At 60.2% G+C, this 21,969-nt stretch overlaps 1 protein-coding gene across 3 annotated transcripts in view; it reads right to left on the minus strand.

The window, feature by feature from the left end:
• Positions 1-1,198: 1,198 nt before the first annotated feature.
• GLIS1 (GLIS family zinc finger 1) overlaps positions 1,199-21,969 on the minus strand; it is a 208,831-nt gene continuing 188,060 nt past the window's right edge. For 2 of the 3 annotated variants that reach the window (XM_037161376.2, XM_037161391.2), the window contains 6 exons: positions 17,667-17,777; positions 13,896-14,028; positions 8,956-9,109; positions 4,436-4,614; positions 3,704-3,871; positions 1,199-1,655 (listed from right to left, as the gene is read on the minus strand). In XM_037161376.2, the coding sequence (XP_037017271.2) occupies positions 1,498-1,655; positions 3,704-3,871; positions 4,436-4,614; positions 8,956-9,109; positions 13,896-14,028; positions 17,667-17,777 (903 nt within the window). In that variant the 3' untranslated portion in view covers positions 1,199-1,497. The remainder of the gene's footprint in view (positions 1,656-3,703; positions 3,872-4,435; positions 4,615-8,955; positions 9,110-13,895; positions 14,029-17,666; positions 17,778-21,969) is intronic. The other variant, XM_037161383.2, reaches the window with a different exon arrangement.

Here is a 21,969-nt window from a genome sequence, read left to right on the forward strand (position 1 = left end):
GAACTGTGTGCCTGATGTGAACAGGGTGTCAGGCAAACCAGGGGCAGTGCAGTGCCCCGACTTCCCCGAGAGTGGGCCCTGCGGAGAGGGCCTCTTGACCTTCAGCGGGGGGTGCAGCCTGCCTGGGCACCGGCCCCCGGCCCCGCCCTCCCATGCCGAACTCCTCACAGGCTGCAGTCAGCCAGGAGCAGGAGGGAAGGGAGCCCCTGACACAGCCCCACGAGTGGGTGGGACACACAGACAGTGGACCGAGCTCCTGGCGGGGAGGGGACAGGCGTCGGAGAGCCGAGTCCCAGGCAGCACACCCAGGACTGGCACAGAGCTGCACATGCACAGTGAGTGTGGTCACGGCCAGAGACCACAGGGCAGGACCAGCACAGGTCGTCAGGTTCCGTCGCCACCCGGCTGGGTGGCCTTTCTGAACCTCGGGCCCCTCTCCCTGAAGGAGGGGTTGACAAGATCTTTCCATCTCACGTTGCTCACCTCTCTGGGCACGTGCTGCCAAGAGGCAATGAAAGACCTTCTGCGGGGCTGCCAGGAGTACAGGCAAGGGCCCAGCACACAGTAGGTGCTCAGCAATGTGCTCTCCCCTGCCTTGTTTCACTTTGGCGGTTACGAGGCAGGAAGTCTCCTCGAGGCATTTTCTTTTAACCAGGTGACCTTAGGGTGACACGGTGAGGTGCAGGATGCTGTCTGGGGTGCCTGCGCAGGCCTGGGTGGTGGGCCTGTTCCCGGTGCTGCACAAGGCGGGGAGACAGGTGGCGGGTGCCCTGGAACTGGCCTCCTCTCCCCCCTCCCTCCGGCCACCCGGGGGAGGGTGGGGCTGTGTGTGCAGCCTGGGCCGCCCGCAGGGGCCCTGCCTCTGCCCCTCGCCTTCCCTGCCTGCTTTACCCAAAGCCACGCAGTGCATTTTCCACCCACTGGGAAGTCAGTGCAGACAGCAAAGGTCCGGGCCAGACGGATCTGGGTTCCAATCCCAGTCCCCGCCTTGGCCCTCTGGCCTGACTAGTGGCAGGGCAGGGTGACTCGGGCACCCATCCCCACGGGGCGGGGGGAGAACCCGAGGCCCTAGCTGGCCCCTGCCCGCTACACACCCCTCCTCATCCTCCCGATATTGGCCTCAAGGCTCCACCGATAAAACAGAGCCAGGCCCAAGTCTCATTTCCAGTTTTTAATGCTTTTCTTGTAAAACCCAAAGTATAAAACTGGCAGGGGAATGGAAAACAAATTCTGTACACTTTATATACATGAGGTCTGTGATTTTAAAACCGTGGGGGAGAGAAAAGGAAGACACAGTCAAGGGCGCGTCACAGCTCACGGATCCTGCCAGGCACCTCATCGGGGCTCAGCCGGGCTCCAGCGAGGGCCCCCAGTCAGCTCGGGGCGGGGGCCTCCATCTGGCTGCTCAGGCTGGGCGCACGTAGTGGGGGCACGCGCGGTGGGTGGGCAAGGCAGCATCCGTGGTGGGAGGCGGACAGCCGTGGGCCGGGCCTCCCTTCAGGTGTCCGTGTAGATGGAGGGGATGTGACTCAGGCAGTGGTCGAAGGCCCCGTTGGGGAAGAAGCTGCAGTCCTCGGGGCCGCTGGGCACCACGTCTGCGGAGGGCTGTGGCGGCAGCGCAGGGGGGCACGGGGCCTCAGCCAGAGCCTCGTAGCCTGTGTAGGGCACAGGGTCCGCTGGAGAACTCAGGGGTTGTGGCTTGTCACCTTTTCCCAACTCCCAGACGCCAGCCCCCTGCCTAGTGTCCCCTCGGTGAGTCCTGCCCCGGGCCCTCTGCCCTTCCAGGTAAGGAGGGGAGGGGCTGGGCAGAAGGCGCCCCAGCCTTGCATTCCCAGTGGGCCCAGGGCAGCTGGGGAGGTAGGCACAGGCTGGCTTGGGGAGTCCGTCACCCAGCACTGTGCTGCGGGGCAGATTGTGGGGGCAGGGCGTGTGGGGTGGGTTATCACAGCTCTTGCCTGCAGGGGCTGGTCCCCTCCTGGCAGAAGGACCCCAGTCCACCTACCCTTTCAGGTTCTGCTACCCCACCAGACACCGAAAACCCAAAAGAGGGACCGGTACTCCCTGGGCACTGACCAAGGGCTCGGTGAAGCCACACCTCACTTAAGCCTCACAACGACCTTGGGAGATGGGATTCATGACCCCGTCGTAGGGCTGAAGAGGTGGCTCAGAGAGGGCAATACACTTGCCCAGGTGCAGTGGGAAAGGGGGGCTTTGAACCCAGGTCTGTCTGGCTCCACGGCACCTCCCTTCCATTGGACACCCTGTCTCCAGGGGAGGTTACTACTCAGAGGCTCTCTAGTTGGGTGGGGCCTGGAGCGGTCGCCTTGCCCAGGCCTCTGTGTCTGAACTGTGGTCATGAACTTCTGTAGCCTCGGGCAGTTGAGCCTCGGTCTTCCCATCCATGTAATGGGACCAGGCTGAAGTATTCCCGAGGCCCCTTGGCCCCACCTTGTTCAGTCCGGCGTGCCTGTTCTCAGCTTGGCAGAGGAGATATGGGTAGCAGAGCAGGGCCCTGAATGGGTGCTGGATGCCGGGCTGCCACCAGGTAGCAAGGGTGAAGGAGGCCAGAAGAACCCCTACCTCGGTGTGAGGGCAGGGACCCCTCTTGACCCCTCAGAACCACCTATTCCAGGCCTTGCCGCTAAACCAAGCAATCCCACCTTGGGCTGGCTGGGGACTGGGTGGGGGCCGGCTTGGTGAGAGCTAGCAGTGCTGGGGACAGTGGCCGGTGCCTGATCACACACCAATCCAGGTGCGTGCAAATGTGGAACACGCCCGCCCTGTGACTGGGTACACACCTGCCTGTGGCGCATGTATGTGACGTGACCACAGACATACCCTGTCCTTGAACAGTCTGTGCACACGAATGGGGTTATATGGGGTGAGGAACACATGTATGTGCACACAGATGTCATAGGATGGGGACACGGGTGTGCACACGGGCGGGGCATGAACAGCAGCACAAGCATGACATGAGCACACGTGTGCAGACAAAAGCACGTGCGCCCTGCCAGCTCCTCACACACTCACGGGGCTCATGCTGCCTGGATCGCCCTGCCGGCCTCACGCACGCGCGCATGCACACTGCCATGCTCCTCAGACCAGGAAAAAAGAACATACACAGACACGGGGGCACACGTGTGAACAGGAAGCAGGGACCCACCGTTTTGCGTGTGCTCGTCCGTGGCCTCGGTGCTTGTCCCTATGTCTCTGTGCCTCCGCCCCCAGCTGCGCACACCCAGAACTGCCCGAGGGTCCTCTGGGACGGGGCCTCAGTCTCCCCTCTGTCTGGGGTCCCATCCTGCCCAGGCCTGGTAGCTTCCAGCTGGCCCCAGGCCCTGGGGCTGATCTAGGGTGGGGCTTGGCTTGGAGCACTGAGGGCAGGACCGCCCCACCCCTCCGGGCCCTGCTCTGACCAGCACTGGCCCTGCTTTGAGCCTCAGGTCTGTGCCCGTGCCTGCACATAGTAGGTGTGCAGTGTGCAATCAAAGGGCCCATCACCTAGACTGTGAGCTCCCAGACACCTGCCAGGGTCCAGGACGCACAAGCCGTGTGAGACTGCAGGGACAGGCAGGGCGCATGTCCCCATTCTGCGGCCTCCTGGGGCTGTCCCTTGGCTGCAGGACAATGGGCGTAAAGCACTCAGCACAGGGTTGGGCCTTGGTGTGCGTTCAGGGAAAGGAGTCATGCAGGTGGGGCTTACCTGTGGCAGGTAAAGGTGCACTGAGGCTGTGGTAGCCATTGGGCCGCAGAGGGTTGAAACCGTGGGCCTCCCCAGACAGTCCGTCCCCACCGGCTGCTGGCTCGGCCACCCGGCAGCAGTCGCCGTAGGGGAAGCAATTCTGGATGGAGTGGAAGCTGCCCTGGTACCCTGCGGAGGGAGGCGGCAGGGCCGCGTTCACAAAGGGGAGGTGCCGGGGGCCCCCACTGTCCCATCCAGGCATGGTGGGTGTGACGAAGAGGCCCCAGGGTGCAAAGGTTTGGGGGCCTGCGCCCCTCTCCCACCCCTGCCTTGCACCAGAGGGAGTGGGTGGCATGGCCTCATGTGGCTGCACCTGTCTCGAGTCATTTGTGGCGATGACAGTGCTCTGGGGAAAGGGACAATTGGCCTTTAACCCCCTCCGCCTCTGAGACCCCCGACCACTTTTTCTCCAGGCAGCAGGCTGCTCCCGCCACGGCCGATGCTGCTCCCTCCTGCGAGAGCCTCCAGTGCTTTATGGATGGAACGAACTCTTTTTCCCCCTCAGGAAGAATTTCCTCCATAAAGTGCCCTGACTAGGCGTGCTGGGTTCCCTGACGCCGGCTTCTCCCAGTGGCCCTCCGTGCTGCTGTCACTGCGTTTCCTACTTGCTTCCCCAGGGCACTGTCCCGTGCCCCCTGGGCACCCCAGCAGGCACTGGCGTGTGTACAGGGGAGCCCCCCAGGCAGAGCTTACCTTGCGGGCTGGGCAGAGGTGGGGGTGGAGGACTCTGGAAGGGCGGGTACGGTGGCTTGCTGGGGAGCGTGGGAAAGGACTGGTCCCCTGGAGAATGGTTCTGGGAGGACGGTGGCAACGGTGGTGGCCCAAGGCCCTTCAGTGGGCTGACCATGGGCGAGAGGAGGCCGGGTCCCAACCTGGAGAACAGGGACAGCTGTGAGCAGGATGGGCTCTGGGAGAGGTGAGGGCCAGCGGCATGGCTACAGCTGCTTGCTTCCCTCCAGCAACGAGGGGCTCACTGGCTGGCCTACTCTAACTTGCAACACTGAAGTTGGAAGAGGAAGACTTAACGTCTATGTTTAAACTGGAATTAAATTTTAAAAATGTTGTAAGCATTAGAGCCCTGAAGGAATCAGTGAAGAAAAACTTCTACCCGGTATTTAGGACTGACAGCAAGGAACGCTGGTGATAAGCGCGACCTCCGGGGCTGACGGAACTGCATTTAAAACCCCGTTTGTTCTCACCGGCCACATGCCTTTGGGTAAGATGCTAAATGTCTCTGAGCCTTGGTTTCCCTGCCGTGTTCTCTCCCTGACACACGGCAGCTCTCACTCCCCAGGGCTGACTACCAGCCTCCCCTGCGGGTCAGACACTGACTGGGCTTGCCGCTCTGGCCACCCGGAGGGTGAGCCCGGGGGCAGCTCCTCTGCCGGAGATCAGCGCACGGGCAGCCACCATTCAGGGCGCCTCCGCCTGCGCCTGTGAGAGAGGTTCTTGTGTCCTCACACGTCAGAAAACCAAGTTCAGAGAGGTTGCCTCAGTTAGTCCGGCCACACAGCACTGACACGCAGTTATGGGGAGGGTAAAATAAATGAAGCGCTATAGACTAGGGACTGGAATAAGGTCAGTGGGTTCTTAGCCACTCTGTGAATCATCATCATCAAGATGAAGGGAAGGAAAACTGGCAGGTAGATCTGACGTCCGAGGTGGCCTTCAGTGCCCTGCCCAGCGCACCTTCAGTGGCCTCTGTCTCTGTCCTGACCATCTCTCTTCCACTTGACTCCTCCTGTGATGGGGCCTTCATCGCCTGCCACCGGGTGGGCCACCTACCCGGACTGCATATCCCTGTAGACCAGCCTATTCACAGGGGCCAAAATGAGCCCCTCGGACTTGGGGGCTCTCGGGAGCAGGCCGAGGGCTCCCAGTCTATGCAGCATTTACGTGCATTGCAGGAGAGAGAGAGCAAGAGCTCAGTCTGCATTTTCTTGTTTGCACTTGTGGATTTGTTGGGTCATCAATTAAAGTACACTGCACATTCAACGGCACAGCTCCAGGTGACCTTTGCAGGCAAGGCGTGCTCCCTGGCCCACCCTCCAGACACGAGGTGTCCACGGGGCAGCTCAGCGCCTCTCCGAGGAAGCAGGACTATCTTGAAATGGGGAGTGGGGGTTTGGGGGGAGTTCGGTGGGCTCCACGCCTGTGGCTCTGGCGGGTCCCTCGCTGTTCCCTGCAGCCTAAACACCCTGCCGACTCTGCCCCTCCACTGCGAGGTCACCGTCCACCACTGTCCACTCCTCTGGGACCCCACCGCCGCGTGTGCTCTGAAGGCAGCTGGGGGCACGGCCCGGCTCCCTAGCCCAGCGTCTAACACCCTGTAGGCACACTTCAGCCTCCTGGAGTCAACCAACCGGATCCTCATCAAGGCGCCGTGAATGAATCATTATTACTGACAACCTTAATATTTTTAGGCCCGACTCACGGCCTGCCTGTAGGCACACTTCTGCCTCACTCTGTAAATGGTGGCGGGCTGCGCACAAGCGGTGGCCAGGAGGGTAGACAGATCATCCTTTGGACCTGCTGGGTGGTGCCCACCTGCATTATGACCGTCCCAGCCTGGCACCCACCACACTTCAGCTCTGGCCTGGCCCCCAGCAGACAGCAGATACATATGAACAAACTGGTTTCTGAATTGTTCAGCTACAACACCCAGAGAGTAACAGCACTGCAGAATTAAGGAGAACCCGATCTGAAGGGGAAAAAACATGCATTTCCAAAGTTTGTTTTTCCTTCCTCAAACCTGCCATAAACTCACATTTGCCACCTTCATAGCCAGTGAAATTAAGCAGAACACAGCCCTCTCTCTCCACAGCAGGCATGAAGGCTGGGCTTACGCTGCTCTACCTGAACCCGTCAGAGGGAAGAAAGCTCATCTGGAGCGCCTCTTCTGAGTCATGCAAATGACTCCTAAATCAAATATTTTTGCTCCAATTGGAACCTATAAAAATGAATATAAAACCTCACTGGCCTGGCAGACTTAGGGCTTCATACCTCGCACAAGGCTGGGGTAAAATACCACCCTATGCGGTATCTTCGCTGAGCCAGAATAAATAAATTTGGTCATGAAGTCAGGCCCTCTTAGCATAGTTTTGAGTGAATCAGATAACTCTGTCAAGCTATTTAAACGCCCCAGCAAACCACTGGGGAGCCGCGAGTGGCCTTCCCTGTTGACTTTGGCTGGAAGGGGAGGCTGAGGGCCTTTCCCCCACCTCTTCTCAGGGGCTGAAAAAAGAAATCCATTCAGGCTGGGCCCGGTGTCAGGCGTGAGGGCCCCTCTGTCCCGCAGCTCAGAGGAGCCTGGGCGCCTGGTGGTTGGGATGACTTGAGCCCGGCTCCTGCAGGCACGGGTGGGCAGGCGAGCCGGGGGTCCGTCTCGATCTTGTCATCACTCTGCCTCTCGTTGCAGGAATTCTTGACGGGCACTTACGCAGGCGGCAGACAGGTGATGAATGAGGCAGAGCAGAGTGCACAGGCCCGAGTGGGGCAAGGCTTCGGTGGTTTATTTTTCTTTGGTTGGAGATGTTTGGGGCTGGCTGGTGGGTGAGCAGGTGGCCTGAGCCGGTGGGTGGGGGGCTGGTGTCCATGGAAGCTGTTCCAGGTGACACATGGAGAGCAGAGCATGAGCAGGGTCTCACTGCCTTCCTCCAGGAGGGGACTGTAATGCTCACTTTACGAAGGGGGACCTCAGGCTTGGTTTTCTGGGTTCCCCTTGCACCCCGTCAAGCTGCCTCTTTGTGGCTCTCCACGACCTCCCCACCACAGCCGCCAGGGCTCCCCCCGATGGCCCCTCCCCTCTCCACCAGCCAGAGTTTCCCTGAGTCCTTCTTGTTCCAGGTCACTCGTGCCTTCTGGGGGTTCTTCCTGCCGCCCACCAGCCCTGGCTCAGGCTGGCACCCACCCTCCGTTCAATGCTGCCCCTGGTGATCTCGGCCCTCCCCAAGGCTTCAAATTCACATCCCCAAGCCTGACCACGTGACGGCTCAGAGAGAGTTCTGTCACAGGCCTCCTGGTCTGGCCCCGGTGACCTCTCTCTGGAGCGTGTCACTGCACGTGAAGATTCCAGTTTCCCAGAATACACCAGGCTCTCACCTTGCCCACCTTCACTCTTGTTTCCTCCTTCTGCCCAACCTCTCCACTCAGCCAACTCCTACTTAACCGTGGAAGTCCAGCTTAGCGCCCCCTCCAGGAAGCTTCTCCTGCCGCCCTCCCCCACTGCACCGGGTTCTCCTCTGGGCTCCCACTTTCTTCCGCTTCCTCCCCTCAGGGCACGTGTGTGTCGTCAACCCTGTGGATCTGTCCCTCTCCCCTCCTCACAGGGAGCTTCCCCAGGGCCGGGGCCGTGTGTGGCACAGGCCTGCCCACACCAGGGGCTTAGCTGGACTTTGAATAAAGGAGGAGCAGAATTAGGGGCACTGGGTGACAAGTTTGGTGAGAAAGCCAGGTGGGCCCCAGGCAGAGGCAGGCCAAGGCTTCTCTGGGGAGGACGGCTCTGGAGCTAGGCCTCGGGGGCAAATCTGATCGACTCCTGCTGGTGGTTAAGTGGAGGTGGCAGGGAGGGCAGGAGGCAGGACAAGGAAACCAATTTTGGCAGCATGAGTGGCTGGCAATTAGCACATTCACCATTTCCAGCCAATTAAGTGACCACAATGGGAACCACATTGAATGCAGGAAGAGGCCACCGCTCCCTGCAGGGATCCCGCAGTAAGGGCTCCTGGACAGCCCCGAAGGCCTGGCAATGGGGCACAGCTGCAGTGGCAGAGCAGGGGTGAGGCCCAGGTGGGCATCTCTGGAGTGAGTGGTGGGTAGTCTGCTCACCAAATGCACAGCATGAGCCAAGGAGAAGCCAGAGTGTGGCTCCCGAGGGGGCCTGGGTGTGGTAGCCCGAAATGCAGGGGTTGGGTGAGGACACAGAGTTCCCAGGGCCACCCCCAGGAGAGGAGAGGGTGCTTGAGGTGAGGTGTCAAGAAGCCCAAGGCCCAGGGGCCAATGCCACCTACCAGGTAGCGTTACTGCGAGGCCCCGGTGAAACTGTGCACAGAAAGAATCTGGTACAGACGTGGTACCTGGTTAAGTGCTGCCTAAACGCTGGCTATTTTCATGATCAGTAACAACCATTTAGTGTGAGGGCCGCCCGCCCTCCTCTGCCTCCCATGCAGGTCCCCGCTTAGTGCCCTGCACGAGGGCTGGCTTGCTGTACGTACCCATCCCTGGTGCTCTCAGCCGTGGGCAGAGGGGACAGATGGTGGGGACCTGTGGTGGCATCCAGTGGGTGGTGCCTGGAAGGGACATCGTGCACGGGGGGCAGAATGCCTGATGCCAGCCCATTATGGGGGGTGACGGAGCCAGGATACACACCTGCAGGGAAGCAAACAAATATTGCTGGGCTTCAGCCACTCTCTAGACATGGCTGTGCACGGCCTGGGAGCTATGCGCCTGCCTATGAGAAAGACAAGACAGGGAATCAGCAATGTTGTGTTCATAGAAGGTTAGGGGACCAAACAGGGAGACAATGGCTCTACTCTTTGCCCTGTGCCTTGGCCAAAGGGCCGCGTGCAGAGCTGAAGTCCACCCTGACCGCAGATGCCAGGTGAGGGGCCATCAGAGGCACAGGGCGGTGAAGCCCTGTGGGTGTGTGTCTTGATTGGGATGAGGGGACTATATGGAAAAGGCCGCCTCAGGTCTCTGGGGCTGTTCTGAGAAAGAAGAGGCTGGCTCTGTGTGTCTGCATAGCCCCAGAAGCAGACAGGGATCCCGGACTGGAGAGAAGCAGATGTGGCTCAGGGCTCGACTGTATCCTCTGACAGGCCAAGCTGCCACAGGGCGATGGGCTGCCTTTGGGAAGAATGAATGACCTGTTATCCTGGAGATGGGCGAGCAGAGAGCCTGACCGAGCTCGCTAACGGCAGGCTGGCCTGGGAGACCTCTGAGAAAGGATGTCACAGGGGGCCATACATCGTAGGAGCATCCCAGCTGAGGACAGCGGTCAGCTGTGCTCTCACCTCAGATTCTAGAACCCCCGCAGGCTGATACCACTTCTTCTCACCTTTGACCCCAACAGTCTCACCTTCATGGGGAGAGTAAGTGGGTTAATGAATCAAATGGGCACTGGTCATCAGATGTCGCACCAGCAGCCCAGCTGAGGGTCTGAGTGCAGTTACTGAGGACAGTGACTCACTGGGGGACCCCAACTACAAAGGAGAATGTCCCCCCTGGGTCTGGAGCCTGGGAGGGACAGAGAGATGGCTGCACATTTTTGATGCCCCTATTTTATCTGAAAAAAAAAATGGTGCTAATTGTGCACTCTCTTTTTAACCTGGCCATCTTTATTTGACTTTTAATAGAAATTGGCATCATTTTTGCAGAAATCAGCACATCAGGTCGATGTCCTGGGAGCATTCTCTGGACCCGGGGATCAGGCCCTAGGCTGCACTGATGTGTCCACTCCAACAGGTCAGAGCTCACTCTGGGCCAGCTGTTCCGTGTCCAACATCATTCTGGTCATAATGGAGCCATATGCAAGGCTTGTCATCACCTCCTGAGGACCTCCCAAGAACACGTCACACTCCTTCATGCGTGGGGTAAAGGATGAACTTTTACCCCCTCAGGTGTTCCGGGCTCCGAGGCCCACCCATCCTGTGCCAGACCCGAAAGCCCGGGCCTGCAGTGCAGGGAGCTACTGCAAGGGGCCGAGCAGGGCTGCGGCAGGGGTGGCATGGCAGGGAGCAACAGAAGTGAAACTGTGGAGGTGACAGTAGGGAGCAGTGGGGACAGTGGCCAAGTGGAGACTGTGCCCTTTAAGGCCTTTCCAATGAAACTGTTCAAAAACAAAACAAAAATGAAATACTGTGCCTCTGAGACCAAACAGTGTACAAGCCCAGGCCTGGAGCAGGAGCAGCAGACATCCTAGGGATGGGCTACACTAGCTGGCATTCTACACTCACAGTGGATGTGTGTAATTAGTAACAGTTACTGTCGATTAAGAATATACTATGTGTGAGCTATTTTTTCACACTCTTCCACACTATGTTTAACCATCTCAACAGCTGTCAATAGGGGGAGATAATACGATCCCATTTTAAGATGAAGAAACTAAGTCTTAAGAACTTTAACATTCGTTGAAAGCTACAGAGTGGGCAGCTAATCAGGTCTACCAAGTAATACCAAAAGGAAGTCCATTGAAAGCTGGTCTAGGCAATGGCCTGGGGCTCCAGTCCAGGTTATGGCCTGGATGTCTGGCCAGAGGCCTCTGGTTCAGGCTTCATGTGGGCTGGCTCGGAGACCCCAGGGCTCCGAGTGGGTTCTGGAAGGCCCTCTGCCTCTTGGCCCCAGTCCTCACCCCTGCCTGGCTGAGGGACCTCTGCTCACCTGACAGCGCCACCTGCCCACCCACCCCATCCACTGCTCCCTTGGCCACACGCCCTGCCCCAGCACAGTCAGGAAAACCCTGGAGGGGATTTCAGTGGCCGTAGTTGGCTGGACACTGCTCCCCGCCTGCTCCACTCTCCACCCTCGCTAGCACCACCTCACCTGCCACTTTGAACCAATATGGGGGCCTCAGGAGGCCCAGAGTCCTGATAAATCCTGCCACCCCTCGCTCAGACACGCTGACCACATGCCTCTCACATCCCCACTGCTGTGGGTCGGCTGGAGGGGGCCTGCCAGGGAAGCTGCCGAGTGCAGACAGAAGGTCCTTTCTGATGGGACACAAGCGCACGAGAGCTTCCTAGAGTGGGATGCTGAAAGCTCAATGTCACCCTGCCTCGAGCTCCTGCCTCGCCCCCGCCCCTCTGTTCAGGACTCTTCCACCCGAACACTGCTCGAATCTACCCCTGCTCTCCCCAACCTCTGCTGTGCTGGTCCAGGTCTCCGTCTATCCTGTCCCCTGAGGATGGACACGTGGTGGGCGTCTGAGTGTGTGAACGGGGCTTGTACGTGTAAATGGACAGTGGGTGGAAACAAGGGAATCACTGCATCGGGAGGGGCAGCGAGAGTGGGGACGCCATGGGGCCTGCCAGCCTCTCCCCAAAACATCCCACCTCGGGCTGCAAATCAGCATCATCCATCATCAGCCATGAGCATTTCACCTCTGGCCCTAACACCTGTTCCCAGCTGCGCCTTGGGCGTGCACCTGGTGGTCCGCAGCAGGATCTGGTGGCTGAAGCCTAGGGGACCCAGGACTCCTGGGTTTGCGGGCTGGTCCTTCCCTCCCCGCTGTACGAGAAGCTGCTCGAGGTCAGGGACCAGCACGGGGCCTGGCACACAGTAGGTGCTCAGTTTGGCAAAGCTTTAGCAGCAGGGATCTCATTAAGGGCACAGCAAGCAAGCAGGTGGCCTGGGCCTGATCAGACCTCTGCCATTTTCATGGCTGTGGAACCTCTGCAAAGAGTGGCCTGACCTCTCAGAAACCAAGTGCCCTCGTCCGGGAGGGGAGGGCGTAGCAGCCTGTACTGCTGGAGGGCTGTGTGGGTTGCCACACGCCTGTGCAGCACCTACGGCAGGTCCTGCACACACCCCGTCCGTGTAGGTTGTGGTGTTCCTCTGAGATGGGTAAGGAAACGGTGACTCTTCTCATTCACCATGAGCCACAACTGTAACAACGACGATGACACAGGCATCAGTCACACTGGGTCTGTGTAAGTGATCTCATCCACGATCACATTTGTCATCACAGGAGGTCTGGAGCTCACGGCAGGAAGACACCGCCCACTCTCTGTCCAAGTGGGCCTGGCCCGTGTGCGCAGCCCGTGCTGCCTCATCCGTGGCACTGCCTCAGTGCCTCCGCTTCTCACCTGCAGCCTGGGCTCCCGGGGGACTGACCAAGATGATGTCTACAAAGTGACTGGCCCAACCGAGTGCCCAAGAGGGGGTCATTGCTGGCCCGGCCCCTCTTCCTGAGACAACTCCCTGGGCTGGCAGCTTGGGGAAGAAGCTTCCCACCTGGATCTGCTAAGGACTTTTGATGATCTTGGGTCCGTCTTCCTCCGGCCCAGGCCTGCGGGACCTCTGCTGTAGGGCGGCCACTGCTAACAGCCACAGCCCTCGTTCCTGCCAAGCCTCAGAATCCTGCTCAGCACAGAGTGCCACATAGCAGGCCTTCATCCCGGGGCTGGGCCATCCGTAAGGCACCTTCTTGCCCTCCTATTTCAGCAACTCTGACCCCGTGAGAAGCAGCCGCTGGCTGGAGGGAGAAGGGTGTGGACCCTCCCCCCAGGGGTGCTCACCCTGGTGGGCCTGTCTGTGCTCACACCCAGAGAAAGGGCAAATGCCTCCTCTTCCCAGGGCTGTTTTGGTAAATGCTTTGGCAGTTTTAAATCTGCTGCCACTTCAATGCTGAGAGGAAAGAATAAGAAATTGGAAAATAAAAAATGGTTGGAGTAATTCAAGAAATCCCAGAGGGTGGGAAGAGCTTTCTGCTCCGATACTGCGGTTTCTTTGCGGGGAGGAGGGAGAGAGCGACTTTGTCAGCTGGAGTCCACAGGCCGCGGTGCCCTGATCCAGGCTGGATTCCTAGCCGAGCAGCCAGAAACTGCTGGGCCAGAGACTGGCCCCGTGGCTCGTGGCAGTGGCCAGGATGTACAGGCTGCCTTGGCCGGACCAGAGGCTCAGAGTGTCTGGCTGGATGGGCCTTCAGGGGCTCAGGGGTTTGGGGGGGTGTGCCTCTGGGCCAGAGTTTGGCACATGAACTGAAGGTGGTTATGGCCAAGCTGCTCACCCTCTCAGAGCCTAGGTTTTCTCCTCTGAGGCGAGGAATGATGGTGCAGAGTCCATGGGGCCGAGCTGAGGCCCAGGCCTGACCCCAAGGCAGGCCCTGAAGGAAGTGAAGGAGCTGCCTCGGTGGCGAAGAGAGACAGGGAGGGGGCTGGCGAGGTGTGAACAGAGGCTGGGAGGACAGAGGGGGCACAGGCCATCCAGGGAACTGCACCCAGTGTGCCAACGGGGCGGGCCGGGAGGCCTCCACGACAGCCTAGGCCCTGAGAGGCCCCGGGGGCCAGGCTGAGAGAGGAGCCTGGACTTTAGCCCATGGGCCACGGGGAGCCACAGAAGAGTGTGAAGGAGGCTGACATGAGCCCTGGTGGCCCGAAGAGCATCCCTGTCTTCAGGTGGGGCAGGTGAGGTAAAAGGGACCTCCAGGCCTGCCTACCTGGGAGCAGCTCCTGGCCCAGGGCTCGGCCACCCTTCCCGTCGCCGTCGGTCAGCTGTGTGGACGCCTGGAGCTGCTGCAGGGCCAGACACTCAGTCAGGACGTCGGCCTCGGGATCTGGGCCGGCGTGCAGCTGGGGAGCAAGCACAGGGACAGAGAGGTGTTGTCAGCACGAGGCCACTTGCCCTCCAGCAACTGTGGCTTCAGGGGACAGCGTGGGGCGGGCAGTGGGCCTAGGGCAGGCCCTTCACCTCACGGTGCCTCAGGTCCCTCCTTTGTAAAACAGGCCATCGTGTGCCTTGTGAAGGCGGCCTCAGTTCAGGTGGGAGAAGCAGATGCTAAGATGAGATCGAATGTGCAGGGTCTTGAGGGGAACGCTCATGTTCGAGAGCTGGGCAGGCTGAGAGCCATCAGACCGCGTGGCAGGTCTGAGCCCATGGGAAAGAGGGAGAGAAAGGAGGTTGGCAGGTGGCCAGAGGGTCCTCAGGGAGCCCAGGTCTGCTGGCGGTCGGTGGGGGGAGTCCTACGTCTGTCTCTCGGGAGGGGTCTTGCCAGGCCCTGCCGCACTCAGTCCCCGGCTTGCACGGCCGGCGGGAGGCGTGGCCTCGGCACAGACGTTAGGGTGGGGGTCACAGGGCAGCCGGGGCCTCCCACAGGCAGCAGGAGGTCTGTGAGGTCTGCTCTCGTGACTGCCGCAGAGGTGGGTGGATGCGGTGGGAGGAAAACACAGTAACTACGCAGAGTCTTTCCCGCCTTCTTCCACTAGCCCCTACATTCTTTCTTCCTGGCACAGGTACAGCAGACATAGGTGCAGGGCTAGGGACAGAAGACCTGGGTTCAAATCCCACTCCATCTCCTCTTGCTCCCTGTGTGACACTGGACAAATAACCTCTCTGGCTCTCCTCCCCGCTGCCTGTGATAACAAAAAGCCCTCACCCATGAGAAGTGCAAACGAGCTTATTGAATGTGCCGCGGGAGGGCCGGCCGCTGCCCACTGGCCAAGTCTCACACGGTCCCAGGACAGCGGGCTCGGTCAGCACAAGGCCAGGCTGGCAAATCTCCGGCCAGGAGACCTCAGCTGTCCCCTAAAGACAGATTAAGCCTGGCACCTCGGAAAGTCTTCGCCGCTACAAATGGGGCTAGATGGGGCCAGGGAGGGGCTGGCTGGGGCCCTAGGGACAGCGGGTGATGAGGGAGGGGCATGCACCTAGATGTGAAGGGCCCCTTCTCCCAGGGGAATCCTGCAGCCCGGCTCCTGGAGCCCTGAAGCGGGCTCGTCAAAATCCTCGTTTTACACGGGACAGCACCAACCCATAGAAGGCCAGAGCCTTGTCTCATGTCACACAGCAGCTGAGGGTCGGCCCCAAGGGTTTTTCCACCCTCTCAGGCCAGGAGGGCAGCACCCAGGCTCGGGGCAGGCATGCCCATCCTCCCAATGGGCTTGCGGCTCCCTGACCCAGCAGCTGTTTTCCATGTAAATTAAGTTTCTGGCAAAAGAGGGCCAAGGCATGCCTTGCAGACCGCAATGTCGATCGGATTAGGAGCAGCAGGAGAGGAGAATTAAGGAAGAAAAGCATTTCTAATTCTCTCTGAAACGCAGCAGGGCTGCCAAGGAGCTGTCATAATACAAGGGTCGCTTTACCCAGAAAGATACATCATCCCCGATGGCTCTTAATGGATGCTTATTGTTGGGAAGTTTGCAGATCTGCGGCTCCAGGTCCCTGGGGCTCAGTGTGAGCCAAGCATGGGGCCTGGGAAAACCAGGGCAGGATTCTGGTCCTCGGGCACCGGTCCGCTGGGGACAGAAGCATCCCTGGCATGGAGCCTGGGCTATTCCTTCCCTGTCCCCACTCAGGCCCCTCAACCTGAGGGCAGTGGAGAGAGCTTGGGCCCTAAAGACAGCTGGGTCTGGGATGGGGCCCGGCTCTGTCACTTCAGTGCTGCACCCCTCTGGGCAGACTGGCGAGCTCTCTGAGCCTCAGTTATTCTACCGCTACAATGGGAAAAATAGTGCTACTTCCAGGGCTATAGAGAGGACAAGTAAGGTACAGTCAGTGAATCAGCACACACAGGGCAGAGGTTAAGGCTCGGCCCTCCGTTCTCAGGGATGTGGTGTTTTTTACCGGCGAGCTCATGGTATCTGCTTTGACCATGTCCCTCTGCTCTGCTGCTTCCTGTGTCCCCCGCTGCATGCAGGATGAAGACCACGATCTCAAACCTGGCTGTCTCCCCACCACTGTCTTTCCCCAGAAGCCTGCTTGCTCTGGCACCTGGTCTTTGCATCCCCCGAGGCTAAGTGGTCTGCTTTCCCCAGCCCCTAGGCTTTCTCTGCTTTATTCACAGATGTATCCACCCTTGTTTAAACAGTGCTTGGAAGACAGGAGGTATTCCATAAATCTTGCTGGCCCAATCAATGGACTCTTCCCCCTCTGTCCTCTTCTGTCATGCCAGCACCCCCGGGACTGCGGCCTGATGTTTCTCTTCACCCCCATGCCCTCCCTGGCACTGAAGCACGCCCAGTCCCATGGTCCCAGTGGCCCTCCGGGGATGCGGGTCAAACCCAGCCAGGTCACCTCTCCCATTGCACTGGGTCCCTTAGCAGCTCACATATTCTGTGTCCCAAACAGAACCAGCTTTCTCCTGCAAATCTGCTTCTTTCTTAAATTCTCTGTCCTGGTGAGGGGGGCCACCATCCGTCCTGCCCCCCTGCCACTCCCGAACCCCGCTGGGTCGCTAGGCCTAATCGCTCCCTCCCCGCCCCCACTCTGCTCCAGGGCGGGAGGGGTCCCCACCACCTCTCCCGCTGCCCAGCAGTGGCTTCCCTGCCTCGAATTCCCCTCCAACCACCCAGACCGTTCTCCAAGTGGCCCCCAGAGCCTTCCTTCAAGGTGATGTCCCTTCTCTGCTTAAGACCCCTCGCTGGCACCCACTATCCTCAGGACAGCCCAAACTCCTCGGCAGGGCGTCAGGCCTCTGGCGTCCACCTCGTCCACCCGCCCCTCCTCCTTGCCCCCTGGTCCTCACACACGGCGTTTCAAGCTTCAGTCACTCTCTGGGACACACACTCGGTCTTCACCTGCCCCACACTTTCTCCTTCTTTGAGACTTAAGGACAAACACACCACCTTCTGCTCTGACTTTTTCCTTTGGGCCAAGTGTTGTTCTATACCCTTAACACGGATTTACTCATTGAATCTTCGAGACATCCCTTTAAAGCAAGTATTTGATTGTCCCCCCACCCTGCCCCGGACAGCTGAGGGACGGGAAGAACAAAGGTGTCGAGAAACGTGCCCACGGCCGCAGGGCAGGGGGCGAGCCGGGCAGACCCGGCCGAGCACACACCGCTGTGCTCTCCTGCTCCTGTGTCCCTCCTGAACAGCCCTGCTGTTCCCACCCGACGGGCCAAGGCCCGTCTCTGCATCACACCGAGTGAGCGCTTCGTGCCCGTCTCAGCAGCCAGGTCCCCGTGGAAGGTTTCCCATTTCTGCTTCTTCGAGGCCGACACAGTGCCCGGCATCAAACATTCAGTCAGTGAGCACAGCAAGCGGGCACATGGACGAGAGAGGAGTGGGGGGCCTGCCTGGCAGGCTGCGGGTGAGGAAGTGCACTAGGGGACAGGTGGGGGGTCAGACGATGGACAGCAGCTTCCTCGGGGTGCAGAAGGGAGAATGCATGCAAAGAGTGCAGGTGTCTGGCTTGATGTTGGATGTGGGGCTGGGAGGCCGGGGCAGGGGGTGTCTAAGAGGTGACCCTGGGACACAGGCCATCTTACCTTCTTACGCACCTGCTGCTCTTTGGCCGAATGGGCCTTCACGTGCTTGCGGAGGGAGCTGGGGTCGGTGTAGCGCTTGGAGCAGCCGGGGATCTGACAGGCGTACGGCTTCTGCAATACCAGAGGGGCAGGGGGGAGGTGAGTGGGAGGGCAGCTGCCAGGCCCAGGGTCCAGCTGTGTGGCCTGTGGTGGGGAGGACGGCTGGGCGAGGGGCTGGCTGCAGGCTCACGCCCTGTCCCTCCCTCCATGTCCCTGTCAGGAGGGGTCCTGGCTCAGCCAGCCCTGCCCACGGGTGTGGGAAGGTGTTTGGCCTAGTAACAAAGGAGGCGGTCTGTCTCTAGTCCACCCTCAGGCTGGGACCCCAGGGAAGCTGCTTCTCCTTTCTGAGTCTCCCTTTTCTCCTCTGCGAAATGGGGCCCACTGGAGATTCTTCCAGCTCAACATTGGCTCTGAGGAAGCTCACCCTTGGTAGCTCAGAGCAGCAGCGGAGCAGCAAGGGGGCGAGGAGTGAAGCCTTGGAGAGGAGGAAAAGAGGGGAACGGAGCAGGAGAGCACGGGGCATGAACACGGGGTCAGGCTGGAGTATGGCAGGCCCCCTCCCCTGGCTGGGAGCAGCCGAGCAGCCCCGGCAGCAGTGAGTGCACCCCAGATGGCGCTCCAGCCCTCGCCCCAACAACCATGGGATGCCAGATGGGAACTGCGTCTCAGGCGCAGACCCGGGCGACTGGGCATCCTCACAGTTTGTGTCCCTGACCCTCAGGGCCCCCACTGCTCTTCTAGAATGAATCCATGCCCGCTGCCTCCCCTGGTTCCTGCCTGGGCCCCGCCCTGCTCCCCGTGCCTGCCATCTCCCCCGGCACTCACAGAGCTGGCCACCCTCTCCCAAACCTTCCGTGACTCCCTGGCGCCCTTGGATACAGCCCATCTCTGGCTAACAAAGGCCCTTTTGTGACTTGGGCCCTGCCTAAATCTTCGCCCCTCCTCCTGCCCCTGCCTTGAGCCCTCACCATCTCCTCTCCAAGCCCTCCTTGAACCTTCTTCCCACCTCTCCCTGCTGGGCTTCCCATCGCAGCGCTGTCCACCCCGCACTGCTGGGTCTGTCCAGGGTCCTGCTGCACCGGGTGGTGAGTCTTCTTTGGGGGAGGGTCCCTGGTCCCTTCCAGGGGGGTCCCAGGTCCCAGGCCCCAGGGACAGAGCCAGGGCAGGGGCTCCGTGGGTGTGACAGGACTCTGAGCTCTCCCACGCGGGCTTCCACAACACGCTGCCTGGGGACTGCAGGTGGGACTGGGCCTCGCAACCCTCCCCATTTCCCCTTTTTGAACACGTCCATTGGTTTCGGTTCCTCGGGGCCCTGGACCTCCAGTCACTGTAGGGTCAGGAGCATGTTTGCAGGGGGTGGCACCTCTGGGATTACTGGGGATGGCTGTGTCCCCATCAGCCGCGCCCATGTGGAACTGCCCCCTAACCACAAGGTCACTCTGCCCTGCGGACTGAGGCGAGGTTGGTCGACCCGACTCCGGGACCTCGTGGGGAGCATGGGGGATGCGGAAAGAGACGACCATACCTTGGTGCTGCCACGGAGAGGTGTCAGGATAGAGAAATGGAGCAAAAAGAGAGAGAGACAGAGCAGTGAGAGGCTTGTCTCGCCAAAAGGAAGGAGTGGGGTGGGAGGGCACACACTGCTCCTCACACCTGCCCCCCAACCACAGAGATGCAGACAGATGTGCCCGCAGACAGACAGACACACAGGACCCCTCTCCCACAGGCTCGACCCCCACCCAACATGCGCAGATGCGCACACACAGCTCCTCTCACCCCATCCCAGCTCTCTCTCCTCTCTCTCTAGCTCTGCCCTGCCCTGGCCCCCGGCCCTTGGGGACGCTGAGAGAAATCCACACGGTTCTGTCAGAAAGCAAACAAACAGAGCTCTGAGTGTTCAGGCACACTTGCCGGAAAGAGGGCACGAGGCCCATCTCCGTGTTTGTTTTTCCACGGCCTGACGTGCAGAGAGCATTCCTCTGGCCCGGCTCCCCCACCAGCCCTCAGCAAACCCTGGGGGTGTCCCAGCAGCGGCCAAGTCCCAGGCCTGGAGTCACAGCGCTGGCTCCAAAGCCTTCTCGCTGACGAGGGCCCTCCTGGTCCTGAGCAAGGACGAGCCCGCACAGCCCCCCACTCTGAGCTCCAGAACCGCACTCACGCACTGAGCACCCCACACGCAGGCCCGGCGCGGGTGCCTGCTGGGCCGTCTTTCCATCTCTCACCCACCCCGGGGGAAGCATTTCCACTTCACAGATGAGGAAATCAAGGTGGACGCTTTGCCCGAGATTTTGAAGGAAGAATGCCCACGGCATCCTGCTAAGGTGCCTCCTCCTGGGCTGCTGTCCTGAACGGTCCAGTGGAGTGGGCAAAGGGCAGGTCATCAGCCCCATCTTGCCGGTGGGGAAACTGAGGCCAGAGCAGGGCAGTGGTCTATTTAGGGAGTCGGTGCAGTCAAGACTTGAACCCTGCACTGAGCACTGGAGACATGGCCGGGTTTGGTCAGCGTTCTGCCCGAGGGTCAGAGGGCGGAAAGGGAGGGCTCACGTGTGCTGTGCGAGCCGTGCGTCAGGCTTCTATGTCAGCCATCAGAGCCTGTTCCCATCGCTCTCTCGTAAGGTAAGTGTTTGAGGAGACCGAGGCCCAGGAGGGCGTGGGGCATTCCTAAACACCTTCGACCAAGTGCAGGGCCAGGGTTAGGGCCCAGGCTGGTCCCCTCCAGTCTGTCCCACCACATTCCTGCCCGTGGAGAGAATCCCATGTTCTCTGGTGCCAGAAGGGAGCTGGGGACATGACCGGGCTCCCTGTGGAAAACAAGGCCCAGAGTACATGGGGCTATAACCCTCTGGGTCTCTGAACCTGGGGTGCTGGGAAAGCAACCTAGCCACTCAGAGCTGCCTGTGTGTGACATCTGTGTGCAGCTGGGTGCAGCAGGGCTGGGCTTGGCTGCTGTTCCTCCTGGGCTACACCAGGACCTTCTGGGGCAACGAAGGCCTGAGATAACCCTGCAGGCTCATTCTGGGCCCGACCTGACCTAACCCTGTAGCTCTGTTCACACACCAAGTGGGGGCCAGAGGCCTGTTGCTTTGGGGCGGGGGCCAGGAAATGCAGAATGGAGGGGGAAAGGGAGTAAGTCAGGGTGGGTGGCCCTGAGAGGCCTGGTGCTGCCGGTGCTGCCTGTGGCCTCTGGGAGATGTGACCAGGGGGCCAGGGCACGAACTGCCTCTCAGGGCCTGCGCTGGGCCCCAAGGGCTGGGCACATGGTAAGATAATGCAAGCAGGGATTTGTTAGCACACGGCCTCACTGTGTGTCCCCAACACAGCCTGAGAATGGGGAGGTGGTGGCAGGGGTCGGGTTCAGGTGGGGACAGGGCTCTTTCTTTTTACCCTCGCCCGCCCGCTCTGCTCAGCTCCACCTCTCCAGCGTGGCTGACACACCTACTCTCCTAACAAAGGCACCGGACTTGGAGTCAGACAAGCCCAGGTTTGCATCCCAGCTCTGCCACTGATCAGCTGCGAGACAGTCACTGACTTCATCTGAGTCTCAGGTTCCTTGTTTGCAAAGTGGGGATAATGGTTCCTACCTTGTGGGCTGTCACCAGGACTGAACTGGAGGAGGGTTTGTGTGATGGGGGTCGGGGTGTCGGAGATATGTAGGACGTTCTACCCAGGGCCTCATCTGGACCCGAACATGACCCCTCTGCTCTTTTCTGCCATCACCCCAGGCCCCCAGCCCCCGTCTGTGGAGTTCCCCAAACATCTGCATGAAGAACAGAGACTGCGAGTCTAGGCGTGGACTCTGGTTGCAGACCCATCTTCTGAGGCTGCAGGGGCTGGGGTCTTCCAGGCCAAGTGCGCCCCTCACACAGGCCCTTGAGACTGGTGTGAGGCCCACCTCTGAGGCAGCTCTGCCACTTTCCAGCTGAGCAGGCTCTGAAACTTCCAGAGCCCTGCTCTCCTCATCTGTCAAATGGGTCAGTGGCCTCTGACCGGCAGGGTTACAGTGAGATCGTGGGAAAGCACAGGAAGTGCTCTGTGAACCTCGAGGTCTGTACGCACAGAGACGCTCGGTGGCCTGTGGAAAGGTTCAGGTCATCTCACTGTCGGGCACAAACAAGAGGAAGGAGGTGACGTACAAGCACCTGGGGCCGGGTCCCTATTCCAGGGGCCTTGGGAGTCTCTGGCCTGTCTCCGTGCAGGGGGTGGGGTGGGGTGGGGAGAGCAGGGAGGGCCTGTTCTGGGACTGGCTGACCTCTTGGGCCTGGGG

This window comes from Artibeus jamaicensis, unplaced genomic scaffold (assembly GCF_021234435.1).
Source record: "Artibeus jamaicensis isolate MK-2021 breed Jamaican fruit bat unplaced genomic scaffold, CSHL_Jam_final scaffold_1019, whole genome shotgun sequence".
Classification (NCBI taxonomy): Eukaryota; Metazoa; Chordata; class Mammalia; order Chiroptera; family Phyllostomidae; genus Artibeus; species Artibeus jamaicensis.